The 20,629-nt window shown below is 37.6% G+C and overlaps 1 protein-coding gene across 1 annotated transcript in view; it reads left to right on the top strand.

Moving 5' to 3' along the window:
* Positions 1 to 20,629, top strand: part of LOC150106702 (C-Jun-amino-terminal kinase-interacting protein 4-like) — a 713,212-nt gene that overhangs the window by 320,124 nt on the left and 372,459 nt on the right. The window contains 2 exon segments of the mRNA XM_090393457.1: positions 6,630 to 6,788; positions 6,790 to 6,821. Of these exon segments, the coding sequence (XP_090249583.1) occupies positions 6,630 to 6,788; positions 6,790 to 6,821 (191 nt within the window).

The raw sequence follows: 20,629 nt of genomic DNA on the forward strand, positions 1-20,629 counted from the left end.
TTGAGTGCTACCTGGTTTATCTCGCCAGTAGTCATATGCTTGTCTCAAAGATTAAGCTATGTATGTCATGGTTATTATCCACATTCACTAATGTGAGAAGGATAAAGAATAAAGGCAGTGAATTTTTAGCATTGGTAAATAATATGGGACCAAAAATTATTGGAGTGAGTCCTGGATAATAGAATTGATATCCTTACAAGAATACAATGTAATAAATGCAATATCCAGAGAGGGTGAATAGGAAGAAAGGGTAGGTGGAGGGTTGCTAATGATTGCAGCAGAATTAAAACCAACTATTGTAGAGTTCCAAAATAGGTACTATGCATTATATAGTCAGCATGTTTGAGGCTGTGTAGAACTATCATCATAAATTATTTAAAATAGGAATATAGATAGGAGGGAAGAAAAAGCATCCAGAAAAACAAACCTTGTTTGGATGTAGAATGTGCAGATTGATGGAGGCATTGAATATGAGGAGTAAGCAATTAAAAGGGTTGGTAGTGATAGTAGGAATAAATGATTTTGTGAACAAGGAGAATGTGAGTTTAGATGTCAGAAGGTTGTTGAGGAGGGTGAAAGATAACAGTATGGAAGGAAAGGTAGTCAATGTGCCTAGATCACTGTGAGGTGAGACAGTAGTAAGCAGAATGATAGATTGCATTTAAATGTTTTTGGTATGAGTCAACTGCCGAGGCTGTTGCTGCAAGGAAGATAAATGACTACAGTGAATAGAACATCTGAGAAATATGTTTTTTCACCCTAAGAAGTGATGTGTAAGAGCAGATGAGTAAAGTTGGAGAGATTCAAGGAACACCTCTTGAATGACAAGGTGAGTAAGAAGAATGACAGAACAGGCACACAGGACAGAGAAATATTGTGAGTCAAGGTGGATAGGGAGTCCCTGTGTGAGAAGAGTATATATTTGAAGCGGAAGTGAATGTGTGTGTGTGTGTGTGTGTGTGTGTGTGTGTGTGTGTGTGTGTGTGTGTGTGTGTGTGTGTGTGTGTGAGAGAGAGAGAGAGAGAGAGAGAAAGAAAGAAAGCAAGAGAGAAAGAAAACAAGGAAAGGAAAGTAATGGACTTGGATACAAGGGGAGCGTTTGAATCTAGAAAAAATGAGATAGGTGGTGATAGAGCCGAATGCCTAAGGAGAGGTGTAGAGGATTCATATTTGAGAATAATGTCGGTAGACTTATTATCAATCCAAAAATGAACTACTATTTTGCTTATGAATATCAGAAATTAAAGGAATGAAATTGTTCCATTAATTGAGTGCATTCACCTAAGAACCGTATGAATAAGAGACATGGATAACGATGACATTCTGCTGGCAGGAATAGAGATGGAGGGATATGATTTTTTGACAAGATAGAAGGTGCAAAATGGGAGAGTTCTGTTGATGATAGCAGAAGAATTATCTCCACTCAAGGTGGAGATGCAAGTGGTAAATAGTGGTAGCGGTTTTGAGGTAGTATATGATGTAAGGTAGAGGTGAACCTGTTTAAATATTTAGCTGGATGTTGCTATAGACCTGGTAATGCGGGAAGGTAGCAACAAGGAAATTTATAGGCAAATTAGTCTAGCAAATAAAAAGAAGAGGGTGCTCATTATAGGTGATTTTAATTATTATAATATTGATTCGAATGAAGAGATGGTATCTGGGATGGAGGGTTAAAAGAATGAATTTCTTGAAGTTTTGAGGGACAACTACTATAGGCCTATAGGCAGTATGTAAAAGTGAAATGTGAGGATCAAGGATCTTGGATCCGATTATTGCATCAGAAAATGTTATTATAAATGAGGTGTTGAATATGAAGTGATCATCTGGGTAGTGACCAACCACATGAGGGCTTCTGTGAGGATGGATTATATGTGGAACTAAAAGACTTGGTGATTATGAAAAGCTCAGAAGATAGCTTGCAACTATATCATGGAATGGAGAAATTGGCTAGAAAGGAGATTGGTGCTGTGTGGGTACTACTCAAGAACTATCTAGCAGAAGCAGTGTCTGAGTTAATAGACATTGCTTCTGATAGATTCATTCCAAAGGTTGGGAGACTAAATAAAGGTAGATATGAAATGGATGACTGAAGAAGCTAAGTGTTCATTCTGGAAGAAGAAAAAGGAAGAGGCAGCATAAGATGACTAGTAATAATCAGTAGCATTAGGAATACAAATAGCAGGCAAGAAAGGTGACTCACTTGATAAGGACAGTAAACATGTAGTATAAGCAGCATTTAGCCATTGAGGCCAAAAACTCCATTCATTCACTCCTTGCATTTTATTTTATATTACCTGACGTAAATGGTAACTACAGTGAAATATATAGTTCAGATATTAAATGAGCATTAAGAAATATACATGGTGTGTCTAGAAACTAAGTTCCCATTGCATAAACCCCATCTCAAGTGGTAAAAGTGGGAATGTGCCTGTTTCACCATCATGTCGTAAAATGAGTAAGAAAAAAAAATCATTTCAATTGAGATATCATAAAATAAAATGCAAAGAGTGAGGGAATGGGAAGGAGATAGTGTAGGATGTTCATTGAAAAACCAAATGGATCATCTATCATTAATCACTGCGAACCTGCTTAACCAAGTGAATAAGACGAATCAAGAAAACAGAATATTCATTTCTGAGCTGAGTACACGTTTCCTATACTTTTATTGTTCTTTACTACATGCGATCATTATGGAACACTTAAATATTACAAATTATGTATGAGATGTTTGCTGAAAATGCTCATTGATGATTTACAAAACCAAATGCATAGTGGTATCAATGAGCTTTTTAGAATATATCATATTAATGATTATAAATTTTTTATCCTTATTATGACAGGAAATGAAACCAGGATTTTTTATGCAACACCAGAGAGTATGATGATAATGTAGTGCAAGCATAGTGAATTTCCAATGGCAGAGAAATTCAATCCAACACTTTCCTCCAGGAAGTTCATGTGTAACATGTTTTGGGATAGATGCACTGTTCTGCTTATTGTCTCAAAGAACAACGATGAATGCAGATATTTATGGTGAGACTAAAAAAATTATGGTGGTCCGTTTGAAACAAAAGACAAAGCCTTCTCAGCTCTGGAGTTATTTTGATAATGGATAAGGTGAGAACAGTGCAATAGATTATGCAATGATACAAGGATGCTGATATGGTGAAATAAGGCCTTAAGCAGCTCACATATGGATTACTGTGCACATAGTTGTTTACTGAATTTTAGAAGGATGAAGAATGTAGGAAAAATCCAGAGATGATTGAATAAAGTTGTTTTTGGTCTTTGGAAAAGTCAAGTATAAAGGAAGATTTGGGTGCTGAATTGTCGTGAAATATCTCCTTGTAGTGAACCTGGGTGATGTCTTTTGCGGCTAAGCTTTCACAACTACTGGGAGCCGAACCTGTCATTTTTTTTACCTCCCGGCTAATATGTGCAAATTGAAAGGAAATTGTAACAGGATGAAATTAAGCAGACCTTTTCAAAAAGGTTTCAAAACTGACCAAAAAATAAGGGAAACTGAATTCATCCTATGGATACTGCATATTAATATAGAGGGTACCTCCTGAGCCAAAAGCGAACTACTTGGGAAAATCTGCAGGACAAATAACATTGATGTAATCTCTGTCCAGGAACTACATATCAGCAAAGAAGATGAGATTACCACAAGAGTTAATATCACTGGGGGAGGGGGGGAAGGAGCCAACACTTTAAAATCTGCTGCCCATGCCCTATTGTACTCTTGTGCAGAATACTGTGCTCCAGAGTGTGGTATTCGAGTCACCATGTCAGCAAGGTCGATGTACAACTTAATGATACCATGAGAATTATCGTGGGTTGCATAAAGTCTACACCATTCAACAGGTGTAGAATGGTGTAGACTAACAGAGAGAAATGGTGTAGAGAATGCTAACAGAGAGAGTGGATAAAATGTATGGAAAATAACACCTTACTCATCCATGAGGACCTCCAAAATCTCCACCTATTTGCTTAAGTCCCACAAACCGATCTGGAAAACTCAGCAGCCAGATACATATTCTCCTGAAACTGAATGGAAGAAACGCTGGCTTACTTCAACAGTAAAAAATGGACACCTCATTACAGATCCTGCAACAGAGGGTCCCTGGCTTTGACCTGCCTAGACAACAATGGAGCACACTCAACCGCCTGAGGACAGGCCATGCCAGATGTGCTATTATGATGTACAAGTGGGGCTTGCATCAATCACCAACATGTCACTGTGGTGCTGATCAACAGACCATCAATCATATTATCCAGGACTGCCCACTGCAGAGTTTTAAGGGCACATTGACAGACCTGTTCCAGGCTACCCCCAGACGCAGTCCAATAGATTAGAGACAATCTGAGATTAAAATTGTGATTTTTAGTATATAGTTTTAGTATATATATTCATTTTTTCTGTTTTTATCTTTCTATTTACACAAATCCAACCCATACAAAATGTATATAAAGGAAGATTGAGGAGATCTGCAGAGTTTAGGGGGGGGGGGGATAAGTTGGTAAGGTGTTTTCACCAGATTAATGTGGAAGCTGTTTTTTTATAGAACACAGGAAAGCAGAGGACAAACAAGAAAAGTCATCCCTGGAAACTCTAGGGGGGGTCTGGAGTAGGTTTTTTGCATGGAAAATAGTGGATGATCAGAATGCATTATCTGAAAGTATAGTGAGTACTGATAGGGAATGCATTTAAAGAGAGTTTCATGAGTTATGTATAGGACATGGCACCTCCCACAAAGTCTTTGATTCTAAAATAAAAACAACATATATGTTGAATGATAAGACAGGGGATTATGATAGACTGAGAAAGCAGCTAGAAACAGAATCTTGGTAGGAAAAAACTGATGGTAGAGGAATTAAAAGAGCATTGGAAGTGGTCTTTGGATTTCTGGAGGAATAAAGGATATGTTGTGGACTCAATAGGAGAAAGGTAATAACCAGACCCAGCAGCAGCATAAAAAGCAAGTTAGAAAGTGACATCTAGTGTGGAAGATGAAATCGGACTATGAAAAGCAGTTACAGGCAGCGGGAAATCCAAGATAATTTTTTTACAATGGATGGGGTAAGAAATGAAAAAAAAAAAAAACAGATTTTACAAAAAACTGAGTTGTTGTTAAGTGATCACTTTACTTATATATATATATATATATATATACAGTGTGTATACATCATTATAATGGGGACTGTAGAGTTGGATAAGGGGAATGGATATATCACTGTACTTTTGGATTTTGCCCTAAGCAATTACATGATTTTGTAGTGGAGGTTATTATAGAAACTTAAAAGGGTAGTGTGTAAAACAGTCATCAGTACCTCTGGAGTGGTCATATTTTATTCTCTATAGAGGCATGGCTTTATTTTGCTTTAGCAGTTTACTTGTGTTTTGTAAGAAACAGTTTTGGGGGTCATTTTTATGGAGAACAAGTCTGAGGGAATAAAATTATTCCTTCAATGTCATAATAATCTGTTTACACAGCAGATTAGTGTGGATTCATTGCCAAGTTTGTTTTTGCTGGGTTGTTGTAGTTCTGATGAAATGCAGTATTGTTCTGTGAAAGCCTTGTGAACAGTAAACCTAACATGAGAAGATAGTGTTTGTTTTGGATGTTGTTTGACCATATTTTTTTGAAAGGTAGGCAGGGTTTTTTCTCCATGAGAAAAATTTTATTCAGGGAGTAAATTAAACTAGCCAAGAAATTGCTATTGCAAGACAGCAATCAAAGTTTGCACATGATGTATCTTCTCGATTATCTCTCACACACAAATACTGATGTTCAACTTCCTGAATCTTTGATTCAGGAAATTGAACATCAGTATTTGTGTGTGAGAGAGAGGGAAGTACATGCAAATGATTTGACCATGGGACTAAACATTTGCTGGCCAGGTTGGCTGAGTAGTTAACATGCCCACTCTCCGGCCAATAGGCTGTGGGTTTGAATTCTACCATGGGTACAGATGCTTGTGATTTCTTTCAATGAGAGATGAATATTTTCATCCTTGTGACACTACCACATTACTAATAATGTGGTGGTGTCCATGTTCGATTTCTAGAGCCAGGTTTTCAGAATTTACCAAAAAAAAAAAATTACAAAAAATAATAAAATAATAAAAATCAATTTTAAAAAATTCCTTAGCTTGCCTGAGTTGTTAACACATCCACTCTCCAGCCAATAGGCTGTAGATTTGAATTCCACCATGGATACAGATGTTTGTGATTGTCTTCAATGGGAGATGAATATTATCGTCCTTGTGACATCACCACATTACTAAGAATGCAGTGGTGTCACATGGATGATAATAAAAATAATCAAGAAATGATTTAAAGAATACCTTAACTTGCCCATGATTGAGATACTATAGATTCCCATCCTTGTAATGCATGGGAGACATATCAAAAACAGAAACAGAGAATTTGCATAATATATATAAAAGAAAAACCAGATTCTCAGTCTGTTGTCTGTCCCCTGTCTAAAGTGCATTAAAAAACAAAACAAAACAAAAAAAGATAAACTGCAGTCCTTCAAGTGTGTTGTGTGTTTTTAGTATAGATATGTCTGATGTAAACCATATAAGTTTCTTACAGAGGATCTTGTCTCTTTTTCTTTAAGGATGATGTACCAATGGCTCAAAGAAAAAGGTTTACCCGAGTGGAAATGGCTAGAGTTTTAATGGAAAGAAATCAATATAAAGAAAGATTAATGGAGCTTCAAGAAGCAGTCCGTTTTACAGAAATGATGCGAGCATCTAAGAATGATCCTACTTTGGAATCCAAAAAAAAATCAGTCTTCTATTAGAAAGTTGTAAGTATTCTGATTTTTTTTTAAAAATCTACTTAGTCTGTAAATGGATGCTGAACACCAGTAATACCATTGTATTACGTTTTACACAGTAAAACATATTTACAATTATCAATACCTTACACATTTTTTCACCTCTGTTTGGTTCCATCCTCTCTTCATGGAGAAAAATTTAATTACATAGACCTAAACTCTTTAGAGCACACCAGATATTATGATTCAGACAACTAAGTAAATAGTAACATGAAACAAATCAAATATAAAATGAATTGTTATTTGGGCCTGAATGTTTATCACAAAGTTTATTTTTTTCATGCAAACTACAATTGAGGGTCAAAGCTGGATAACTGAAGGGAAACTTTTAAGGAATGTACAGAACTGACCATGGCTCCGTCTAATTCTCACCTTCTCATAGTGCACCAGTTTGGTATCTTCTTGGATACTGAACAACCAAGGATGAGCTGGCAATTTGGAATTTAGCCAAACAAATAGTCTTCTTATTGGCTTAAACTACTATAACATAATGGTATACAATATGATAGAATTTCATGTCAGCTGCTGGGGGTATTGTCCTGGTTACCCCCCCCCCCCTTCCACTTCCATTGTTTTCATCAGGGAACCAGAGTGAACTCTGAAAGTCAGCTACTGGAAGAAACTCCAACTCAGTATAAGCAGAGTACAATATTGGTGACATCAATATAATCATCATCAGAAAAGAAATGGAACTAACAGGAAAAAATTGAATAACTACCAGATCAACATAATAGGCATTACCAAAACAAACAACACAAAAACGGGTGAGATTTTTTCTACACAACAAATACAAGATGTCATATTCAGGCAGTAATAACAATCAGGGAAAAGGAGTGACTATAATAGCAATATCTTCGTGCTGGTTCAAGGAAAAGCATATCCAGAGAATCTGAAATAGGAAGTGATCATTATTTAGTTTTGAGCAAGATAAAATTTGAATACGATTCAAAAGAAAGCTGTGTGTAAATAGAATTTTAAAAAGAATCAAAATTAAGCAATTTTTTTAACTTGAGGTGAACTGTGTGTGTGTGGGGGGGGTACTGTTTTAATCTAAATCTTGTGCATTGTCATTATGATCACACAGTTCCCAAAATGAAAAGAACACAAATAACATATCAAGTTTCCTTACATCAGACCAAGACATGGTATGGATTGTAAATTCAAAGAAGCCTGTGAAATGCTTATCAACCAACCAAATCCCAGCAAAAATGGCAGCTTAAAAGTCCAAAAGATTTGGTTGGGGCTCACCTACAACTCACATGAATTTAGAAAAAGAAGAAATCCAGCAATTTTTCAAGCAGGATTAACTCATATATTGGATACCAGAAGAAAATAAAATTAATGCATGAATGTATTCCTGAAGATGACTTTGATATAAAGGTCAAAAATATTGAATGTTATTTTAATATAATTAAAATAAGTCCTCTAACACAGTACTAACAGGACGTGGTAGGTTAGTGGACAACTCCTGTAACTCTATAAAATGCCACAGAAGTCCAATGATGGTACTGCGTGAAGACGAATTTAGGCAGCCCTAAGCCTAAACATTACCTATATGCTCCTCCTTACGTCTCTGCTGAGCTCTTCAAGGAAGACTGAGGGTTTTGCAGATAAGTGTCGATGTGCTGACAGTAAAAAGAAAATATGATTGAAATCTGATGCCAAAGAACAAGAGAAAAGACTCATGCCGGCTCGGACGTTCCCTGATCAAACAAGGTCCGCGTCCCCAATCGAACAATCAGGGTTGGATCGAAAAATCAGCTACCGAAAACAAAGACAAAAAAAAAAACTCAAGCCTGTAAAGGATGGAATATCAATAGGTACATGGAATGTCCATACACTATGGGCAACTGGAAAATTGCAGTTACTTCAAGAAGAAATACAGATGCGACATCTTGGGTATTTCAGAAATGAGATGGACACTGTCAGGAGAAACAAATGATGGAAGAATTCTCAGGTCAGGAAATCAAAGTTAGCATGAAGCAGACATAGGTTTCCTGCTAAGTAACAAGGCCTGTCAGGCAATGATAGGATACAAACCAGTTAGTGAAAGGATAGTAGTTACAAGATTCAGTGCCCAACCATTTAATATCACGACCATTCAAGTATATGCGCCCACTGCGGAGAGTGCAGATGAAGACATTGAAAGATTTTACAGAGATCTACAACTAGAAATTGATGAGGTACCGAAGCAGGATACTTATCATTGGAGGAGACTGAAATGCAAAGATTGACAGAAATAATACAGGATGGGAGAAGGTTAGGGGAAAATTTGGATATGAAAAAAAGAAATGAACGTGGAGAGATGCTTCTAGAATTTGCCACTGATAAAAAACTTAGTGATTTGCAATACCAAATTTCAACAAAAAGATTGTCATAAATGGACATGGTGCTCCTTCGATGGCAGGCATAGGAATATGATCGACCTGATATTAATAGATCAGAAATGGAGAACATCAGTTCAACAGTGCAGATCATTCCAAGGAACTGATATTGATTCGGACCACAGCTTAGTGATTGCGAATATACGACTAAAGCTGAAACAGAAATATAAAGGAAAGTTCCAAAAGGCTAGAGATATCTCAAGACTAAATGAAGATAGGCTAAGAACAGCATATCAAAACATACTGGAAACTAAACTTAAGATCACAAGTGAAAAACAAAATATAAACACAAGAGCAGAACGACTGACTACAGTACTAAAAAAAAGCAGTAGAGGAAGAAATTCTTGAAAAAGAGATCAATAAGAAATGGATAACTCAGGAAACCCTGGAATTGGTACAAGAGAAAAGAGAACTGAAACTTAAAAGAGGGAATTCTGAGGCACCAGACCAGTTATACCATCAGAAATGAAGTACAGAAAGCAGTAAGATCTGATAAAGCCAAATGGCTGGAGGACCAATGCAAAGACATTGAACAGTACTATGGAGAATACAAAACTAGAGAGGTCTATAAACTTATAAAAAATGTCAATAGCAAGTGACAAACAAGATCAGTAGCAATCAAAGATGAAGACAGTAAAGTATTGATGGACAAGACTGAAATCATACACAGATGGACAAGATATTGCAGTGAACTATATAAAAAATCAACTACATAATACTGCAACAGAAGTAATCAAAAAACTAAAAGCAATCTCTCCACCAGCAGAGATCTTTGAAAATGACATCTTGGAAGAGGAGGTGAATAAAGCTATAAAACATCTCAAGAACAACAAGAGTCCTGGAAATGATAACATAATAGGTGAGATGCTAAAATATGGGGGAGAATTGGTTGTAAAAGAAATGCATAAGCTATGCAATGAAATATGGAGATCAGATGTGGAAAAAATCGGTCTTGGTTGTTCTTCATAAGAAAATAAGGAAAAGCAGTGCTTTTGAATGCACCAATTACAGAACTATTGCACTAATGAGTCATCTTGGGAAAGTGCTGATGAAAATACTTACAAAATCCTTGAAGGGTCATAAAAACTTGATGGAGGTACATCTTCCTGATGAGCAAGCTGGATTTCGAAAAGATCGAAGTACAGTGCAACAAATACTCGCACTAAGACTAATAGCAGAGAAAGCTTGAAGAAAGAACAAAAAGATACTGTTGTTTCGTGGACTTCCAAAAAGCATTTGATAATATTGACCAAAATGTAACATGGGCTGTCTTGGAATCCTATGGTGTGGACAATAAATTGATCTGCCTCCTCTTCCAAGATGTCGTTTTCAAAGATCTCTGCTGGTGGAGAGATTGCTTTTAGTTCTTTGATCTTATCTAGTGCCCTTCCCAGATGTATGATGGATTGGTTATATTGGGTCCCCTTGTCTTGTGCCTTGACTAGTAGCAAACCAATCTCCAGTCACACCAGCCAAGCACAAGCAACAGTCAGGATAGCAGGTGTGACTGGAGATTGGTTTTGCTACTAGTCAAGGCACAATACAAGGGGACCCAATATAACCAATCCATCATACATCTGGGAAGGGCACTAGATAAGAACAAAGAACTAAAAGCAATCTCTCCACCAGCAGAGATCTTTGAAAACGACATCTTGGAAGAGGAGGTGAATAAGGCTATAAAACATCTCAAGAGCAACAAAAGTCCTGGAGATGACAACATAATAGGCGAGATGCTAAAATATGGAGGAGAATCAGTTGTAAAAGAAATGCATAAGCGATGTAATGAAATATGGAGATCAGGGTATGCCCCCGAAGAGTAGAAAAAACAGTCTTGGTTCTTCATAAGAAAGGCAGTGATTTAGATTGCACCAATTACAGAACTATTGCATTATTGAGTCATCTTGGCAAAGTACTGATGAAAATACTAACACCTCAAGGGTCATATTATTATTATTATTATTTATTATTATTATTATTATTATTATTTCGGGCAACTCCAAGGAGTCGACAGAGTCATCGAGGGAGGCCCTAACATCATGTCAAGAACAATTATTCGACATTCACACAGTATCTATCATACCTCGCCTTGATTTCATTCATGGTCATAGCACCCACAACAGAATCTGGCAGCTTATTCCACTCATTCACCACTCTCCAAGTAAAAAACCTAGCTCTAACACCCCTGCTAACCACATTCTTGCCCAGCTTCCATGTATGGCCCCTAGTCCTCCCACCACCAGCTCTATTCTCAAAAATATCTTCTGGATTAATCTTATAGAAACCCTTCAGTAATTGGAATGTCTCAATCATATCACCTTTTTTCTGCCTATCAACCAATTTTTGCAACCTGTTCTCATAAGGTTCATTCCATAGACCTGCCACCATCTTGGTCACTCATCTCTGGATCCTCTCCACCTCCTCCCCATCAAGAAGAAACCTTGGCACCCATATCTGGGCACAGTAGTCTAGATGGGGTCTTATCAAGGCTCGATATAGTGGAACAATAACTTGCTTGTCTCTGCTTGTTAAAGTATTTTTCAGCAACCAAGTGATTTGATGAGCTGATTTAGCAACTTTTGCAATGTGTTCCCCTAAACTTCAACTCCCTATCCACCAACACTCCCAAAATCCCTGGCCTCATCAATCTCCTGGAGTACAGTTCCGCTAATGTGATATACTGCTGCTAATCTTTTCACTCCAAAATGCAATACCTTACACTTTGCCACATTAAATTGACATCCATTTTCCCTAGCCCAGTCCTCCAAACTATCCAAATCATCCTGCAAAATTTTGACATCCTGTGCACTCACAATTGCTCTACCCAACTTTGCATCATCAGCAAACAAGTGAACACTTCCTCTCAGATCCTTTCCTATATCGTTAATGAACAAATTGAAAAGTAGTGGTCCAAGAACAGAACCCTGCGACACACCACTAGTCACAAGCCGTCTTTTAGACTCCACTTCTGCATAAACCACTCTCTGGTATCTCTCCTTCAACCACCTTCCTATCCATCTCACCAACCCTATATCTATCCCCATCTGCTCCAGTTTACTGATTAGGGTTCCATGTGGTATCCTTTCAAAGGCCTTGTTAAGGTCCAGTAGAATCACTTTAAACCCATTACCCTTACCGAGTTCAGCTGTCACTGTGTTATAAAACGTGAGCAAGTTACTGAGGCATGATCTACCCTTCGCAAAACCATGTTGTCCCCATACAGTATCCCATTTTCATCTATCCAATCCTGTATTCTTCTCTTGACTAATTTCTCCAAGACCTTGACAACGATTCCTGAAATGCTAATCGGTCGGTAATTTACAACAGCAGTCTTGGAACCTCCTTTATGCAGTGGAACTATTTTCCCCTCTTTCCAACCCCTAGGGACTAACCCAGACTCGAGACTCAAATTAAACAAAATGGTCAAGGATACTGACAATTCTTTAGCCGCTTCATGTACGACACGAGCTGGTATACCATCCAATCCCACAGATGTATTGACATTGAAGTTTTGCAATAGACTACTCACCTCCACTTCATTCACCACAATTCCCATATAATCTATTGGTTCATTCATTTCTGCAATGTCACCACCTGAAAGATATTTTCTTGCAAAGTGCTCGCTCAGTAATTCAACTATATCAACTGATTCGGTTATCCCCCTACGATCGGCATTCTTTTAAAATCATTCTGCCATATACATTTTTTCTTTTACTTGTAACATATCGAAAAAAACTGTTTAGGATTCTCTTTAGCCTGCGTGGCCAATTTCTTTCTTAATCCTTTTTTGCTTTTTTTAGCACACTCATTACCCTTCTGGCCTGCGCTTTATACCATTCATGTGCCTGTCGGTCATCTTTCTCCTTAAATTCCCTTCATAGTTGTTTCTTTTTTTTGCAGCTCAAGCTTAATGGTGTTATTCATCCATTTACCCCCTACTTGATTTATTATTCGGACTCTAGGTATACAGTCAGCCATTGCTTCATGCAAACACTTCTTAACTGCCTCCCATGCACTATCAACTTCTGGTCCTTGCAGTTGTACATGCCATGGTACTGAACCAATCAATCTCCTAAGCTTGTCATACTTACCAGCCTGATAATTCCACATGTCAGCATCATCATCATACATATCAAGGATTTAGGCCTAGTATGGCCTGTTCCGGCCTTAGAAGTCATCGTTGAATCGTTTAAGAGGACGTCCTGGTTTTCTTTTTTCCTAATGGCTTGTACTTTAAGGCTTGTTTTGGTAATCTTTCTGTTTTCATTCTTTGAACGTGTTTCCATCCATCTATGTTTATATTTTTTAATTTTTTCAATTACTGGTTCTTGGTTTAATTCTTTCATAATATCTTCGTTTCTTTTGTGATCAAATAGGGTATACTTTGCAGTTTTTCTCATAAACTTCATTTTCTGCTGTTGTTAATCTTTGTTTGTCTTTTTGTTTTATTGTCGAGATTTCGCTTCCATACATTAAGACCGGTAGGGCTAATGTATTGTATACTTTTAGCCTGGTTTGTTTTTTGAACTAGGTTTGGTTTAAATATAGAGTTAATTACTCCTGTTATTTTTAAATATTTTGCAATTTTTATGTTTATATTTTTCATTTTCATAAGTGATCATACATCCTAGGTAGTTAAATGAATTCACCTGTTCTAAGATCTTGTTATCTAATACTATTTTAGTTCTTGCTGGATCTTGTCCTTTAAAGGCCATAGTTTTTGATTTTTCCGTTGATATTATCATACCATAAGGAGGCTAGCTGGTGAACGGACGTGTTATCGGAGAGGTCCTGAGAGATTTGTGTTTTTTTGTTGATTTATTGATGTTTTGGATTCAATTTAATGGACTTAAGTGTGTAATTTTGGTATATTATTGGAGCTTTATTAGCGTGGTTAGTGTTACTAAAGTGTTTTATAACATAATCTATGTCGGAAAGTCGTCGCTAGATGAATTCGTAATGTGTAGTGTTCGTGCAAGCTCCAGATAAGATAAGTATAATTTTTCAGTTATCGATACAAATGACTTAATATTGTGTAGTTTTGTTTTGTTTGCCTTGCGTATTTTAGTGCGTCTGTTTTTGGTGTGTTATAACGTGTAATTTGACAAAACACGTTGCAAATAAGTATGGCACTGTGCGAAGGAAAAATGGCGGCCAGTAATGATGGTTCGCCATCGTTATCAAAGAACGGTAGCATAAAAGAAATGAGTCAGTGTACTAGCTGTGAAATGTACGCTTTGCGGAGTGCGGTCGGAGTGTGGTTAGATGATAATAAAGGATTGAATGTGTGTAGAAAATGTAGGGAGAATGAGGAATTGAAGTGTATTTCGGATCGTGAGTGTGATATTTTTGTAAACCTTCAGAATGAAGGAAATAGGGATATGACAAGAAACGGCAAGGTTGTACATGAAAATTGTGAGAGTGTGAATGTAGAAAGTGTGAATGATAGTATAAATGGTTTCTCAGAGAATAAAAAAGATGAGATAGATGCATTGAGTGAGATTGCGTTGTTGAATAGTGCGATAGAAAGAGCAAAACAGCAGCTAGAGTGCATGAACAAAAGTAGACTGAATGAACCAACCAATAATAAAAGGTATGACAAGAAAAATAGACGTATGAATGTGAACATGAACAAAATGAAGGATAGAGTGCTGTATGGAGACTCGTTAGTACGAGGTGTGTTAGTAGAGGATTTGACAAAATCGTACCAACCTGGTGCGACCATAAAGGACGTAACTGAGTCTATTAGAGAGCAAAAGGAAAGGGTGAAAGAAATGATTGTTGTGGCAGGTACGAACGATTTGAAAGAAGATAAAATGGAAATGATAGAAGACCTGAATGAATTGTTTGAGGTAGCAAAAGAAAAGAGTGAGAGAGTTAGAATGATTAGTCTTTTGCCACGGTATGACAGTGAAATGTTTAAAAGGAGGGCCATAATTGCAAATGACTTTATGCGTGGGTTATGTATGACGAGTGGTGTGGAATTTGTGGATGTGTGGAGTGAGTTTGATGGGCGAAAGGATCTATATAAGATGGATGGCTTGCATTTGAATGGTTACAGTGTAAGAAGACTTGAGAAAGTGTTGCTGAATGTAGTGGATGTGCAAATTCAAGGAAACTAGATTTGTTAAGGGGGAGGAGTAGATATACAGTCCTTATGGAGGCAGTTGAATGTAAGAATGAATATAATATGGCAGAGCAAATAAGGACAACAAATCTGAGTGGGATAGTTAATATAAGGCATCAAGGTAGGGTTGGGGCTAATGGGGGTCTTAAATTCATGTACACTAATACTAGGAGTATTAGGAACAAGAAGGAAGAGTTTTTGGCCATGGTTGGCACTTCCAGACCACAGGTTATAGGTATTAGTGAAACATGGCTGACTGTAGATGATATAACTAGTGGGATTGAATGTGATGGGTATAGTGTGTTCAGGAATGACAGAGAGAATAAAATGGGAGGAGGAGTATTGTTGATGATAGCTGATGAGCTCCAGCCAAGGAGAATAGAAGTTGAATTGCAGGATAGAGAAAAGAGCACATTTGAGGCCATTTGGTGTGAGATTGTGGCTAGCAGAACTAAATATACAATTGGGTGCTGCTATAGACCAGGTGATGGAAAAGGTGGTGGTGACAGTATGCACAAGCAAATAGAAGAAATGGGTGGAAGGAGGGTGATTATTATGGGAGATTTCAACTATGGTCGCATTGATTGGAGTGAGGAGAGGACACACGGGAGGAAGGAACTGGATTTTATGCGGTTATTAAGGGATAACAATCTCTGACAGCATGTAATGGAAAATACTAGGGGTCAGAGAGTGCTTGACCTAGTAATTACATCTGAGGATTTGGCTGTAACAAATATAACCACATTGCCACCAATCGGTGAGAGTGATCATAGGGTCTTAACTTGGGAGGTGGCTAAAGGTGTAGAATTTTCAATTAAGACAGAGTACATGTGGAATTATCGGGATGGAAAGTATGACAAGCTTAGGAGTTTGATTGGTTCAGTGCCATGGCATGTACAACTGCAAGGACTAGAAGTTGATAGTGCATGGGAGGTAGTTAAGAAGTGCTTGCATGAAGCAATGGCTGACTGTATACCTAGAGTCCGAATAATAAATCAAGTAGGGGTTAAATGGATGAATAACACCATTAAGCTTGAGCTGCAAAAAAAGAAACAACTATGGAGGGAATTTAAGGAGAAGGGTGACCGGCAGGCACATGAACAGTATAAAGTGCAGGCCAGAAGGGTGACGAGTGTGGTAAGAAAAGCAAAAAAGGATTACAAAGAACATTGGCCATGCAGGCTAAAGAGAATCCTAAACAGTTTTTTAGATATGTAGCAAGTAAAAGGAAAAATGTACATGGCAGATTGATTTTAAAGAATGCCGATGGTAGGGAGGTAACTGAATCAGTTGAGATAGTTGAGTTACTGAGTGAGCACTTTGCAAAAGTATATCATCCAGGTGGTGACATTGCAGAAACGAATAAACCAGTAGATTATACGGGAATTGTGGTTAATGAAGTGGAGGTGAGTAGTCTATTGCATAACCTCAATGTTGATACATCTGTGGGATTGGATGGTATACCAGCTCGTGTTGTACGAGAAGCAGCTAAAGAATTGTCAGTACCCTTGACCATTTTGTTTAATTTGAGTCTCGGGTCCGGGTTAGTGCCGAGCGGGTGGAAGGAGGGGAAAATAGTTCCGCTGCATAAAGGTGGTTCCAAGACTGCTGTTGTAAATTACCGACCGATTACCATATCAGGAATCATTGTCAAGGTCTTAGAGAAATTAGTCAAGAAAAGAATACAGGATTGGATAGATGAAAATGGGATACTGTATGGGGGACAACATGGTTTTGCGAAGGGTAGATCATGCCTCATTAACTTGCTCACGTTTTATAACACAGTGACGGCTGAACTGGATACGGGTAATGGGTTTACAGTGATACTACTTTACCTTGCCAAGGCCTTTGATAGGATACCACATGGAACCCTAATCAGTAAACTGGAGCAGATGGGTATAGATATAGGGTTGGTGAGATGGATAGGAGGGTGGTTGAAGGAGAGATATCAAAGAGTGGTTTATTCAGGAGTGGAGTCTAAAAGACGTCTTGTGACTAGTGGAGTGCCACAGGGCTCTGTTCTTGGACCACTGCTTTTCAATTTGTTCATCAATGATATTGGAAAGGATCTGAGAGGAAGTGTTCACTTGTTTGCTGATGATGCAAAGTTGGGTAGAGCAATTGTGAGTGCACAGGATGTCAAAATTTTACAGGATGATTTGGATAGTTTGGAGGACTGGGCTAGGAAAAATGGATGTCAATTTAATGTGACAAAGTGTAAGGTTATGCACTTTGGGGTGAAAAGAATAGCAGCAGTATATCGCATTGGTGGAACCATACTCCAGGAGATTGATGAGACCAGGGATTTGGGAGTGTTGGTGGATAGGGAGTTGAAGTTTAGGGGGCTCATTGCAAAAGTAACTAAAACAGCTCACCAAATCACTTGGTGAGCTGTTTTAGTTGCATGCAGAGACAGCATGTTCTTGTTCCTCTGTATCGAGCCTTAATAAGACCCCATCTGGACTTCTGTGCCCAGCTATGGGCACCAGGGTTTCTTCTTGATGGGGAGGAAGTGGAGAGGGTCCAGAGACGAGTGACCAAGATGATAGCAGGTCTGTGGAATGAACCTTATGAGAATAGGTTGAAGATTTGTGGGTTGCAGAAATTGGACGATAGGCGAAGGAGGGGTGATATGATTGAGACATTCAAATTACTGAACGGTTTTTATAAGATTGATCCAGAAGATATTTTGAAAATATGACTGGTGGTGGGAGGACTAGGGGCCATGCATGGAAGCTGGGCAAGAGCGTGGTTGACAAGGGTGTTAGAGCTAGGTTCTTTACTTGGAGAGTGGTAAATGAGTGGAATAAGCTTCCAGAGTCTGTTGTGGGTGCTACGACCGTGAATGAGTTCAAGGCAAGGTATGATAGATACTGTGTGAATGTTGAATAGTTGTTCTTGACATGATGTTAGGGCTTCCCTCGATGAGTCTGTCGACTTCTTGGAGTTTCCCGGAACAATAATAATAATAATAATAATAATCTTTGGATATCTCATTTAGATTTAAAATAGCTTTCTGTAAGTTATCTTCAGAATTTGTAATTATTATTTGGTCATCTGCAAAGAGGAGAGTGTTTAAGTTAACTGTAGGTGAAAGTTTAATTCCTTGATGTAAATTTTTACTCCATTTTATTATTATTTCATTTAAGTAGATATTAAAAAGAGTTGCTGAGAGGGGACATCCCTGTCGGACCCCTTGGTTTATCTCTCTTGTATATGATAGCTCATGATTTAATCTTTTTTGTATTTGATTATTTTCATATATACTTGTGACAGCTTTTAGAATATTATTTGGTATTTGTCTTTCTTTTAATATGTTAAATAATATGTTTCTTTTAACTTTGTCAAATGCTTTTTCAAAGTCAATAAATGCAATATGTGTTTCTAAATTATGTTCTCTTCTTTTCTCTATTATTAATTTTAGGCAGAAGGCTGGGTCTATACATGATCGTCCTTTCCTAAATCCATTTTGTACCTCTAGAATAAAGTTTTCGGAATATTTCATTAGTTTGTTATTTAAGATTCTGCTGTATATTTTGTAACATGAATTTAGTATACTGATACCTCTATAGTTTTTAGGGTCATCTCTATTACCTTTCTTAAAGATAGGAATCACAATTGCTTTTTTCCATTCTATTGGGGGGATACCAGTTGAGTAAATTTTATTTAAAAATAATAAGAGTCTTCCTTTGAATCTTGTTCCTGCGTATTTATATAGTTCTGAACCTAGCTTATCTTCTCCAGGTGATTTGCCGTTTCTTGTTTCTTTCAGGCTGATTTCTAATTCTTCTTCAGTTATTTCCTTTTCATTTTCGTTAATTGTTTGCCAGTTGTCTCTTTTAAATCCACAGTTCTGTGTAGTAATTTAGAAATTCTTCTAATTTCAATTCAGTGTTTAATTTTATGTTTTCTTTGGTATCTGCATTTAGGTGTTTCAAAATCTTATATACATTGGGTCTTATTTTATATAAATCATGTTCTAAATTAGAAACAAATTTATTCCATGATTCTCTATGTCTTTTTCTGACTTCTCCTTTAGCTATGGCTCTTATTCTTTTATATTCTATTTCATCTTCTAATCTTTTACTGCTTAACCATTTGTGATAGGCTTCTTTTTTCTTTTTGATTATTTCTTTGATTGTATCATCCCAGATCTTCAGTTTTTTTCTTTTATTGAATTTTTTGGTCCACATGTAATTCCACATGTACCCTGTCTTAATTGTAAATTCCACACCTCTAGCCACCTCCCAAGTCAAGACCCTATGATCACTCTCACCAATTGGTGGCAACTTGGTCATATTCGTTACAGCCAAATTCTCAGATGATGTTACCAGGTCAAGCATTCTCTGACCCCTAGTATTTTCCATTACATGCTGTCGCAGATAGTTATCCCTTAATAACCGCATAAAATCCAATTCTTTCCTCCCATGTGTCTTCTCTTCCTTCCAATCAATGTTACCATAGTTGAAATCTGCCATAATAATTACCCTCCTTCCACTCATTTCTTCTATTTGCTTATGCATACTATCTCCACCATCTATTCCATCACCTGGTCTATAGCAGCACCCAACTGTATATTTACTTCTGCTAGTTTCAATCTCACACCCAATAGCCTCAAATGTGCTCGTTTCTCAATCCTGCAATTCCACTTCTATTCTTCTTGGCTGTAGCTCATCAGCTATCATCAATAACACCCCCCATTTTATTCTCCCTGTTAGGCCTGAACACACCATACCCCCCCCCCCCGACATTCAATCCCACTGGCTGTGTCATCTTCTGTCAGCCATGTTTCACTAATGCCAATAACCTGTGGTCTGGAAATGCCAACCAAGGCCAAAAATTCTTCCTTCTTGTTCCTAATACTTCTGGCATTTGTATACATGAATTGCAGAAGCCGATTTGTCCCTCCCTATTTTGATGCCTTATACTAACTATCCCATTCTGATTCGTGGTCTTTCCTACTCGCTTGGGCATATTACACACATTCACATACTCAACTGTCTCCCTAAAATCTGCATATCCACTTCCCCCCCCCCCCCCCTCCTTAATAACTCTAGTTTCCCTGATTCTGCACATTCACTTCCACTACATTCGACAACACCTTTTCAAGTCTCCGTCCACCAAATCCATCAATTTTATATAAATCCTTTCGCCCATCGAACCCATTCCACAAATTCCACACCACTCATCAAACATAATTCACACATAAAGTCATTAGCAATTATGGCCCTCCTTCTATACTCTTCACTGTCATACTGCAGCAACAGACT

Source organism: Typopeltis vanoorti, chromosome 5, assembly GCF_054136105.1.
Source record: "Typopeltis vanoorti isolate ZY-2024b chromosome 5, IOZ_Tvanoo_1.0, whole genome shotgun sequence".
Lineage (NCBI taxonomy): Eukaryota > Metazoa > Arthropoda > Arachnida > Uropygi > Thelyphonidae > Typopeltis > Typopeltis vanoorti.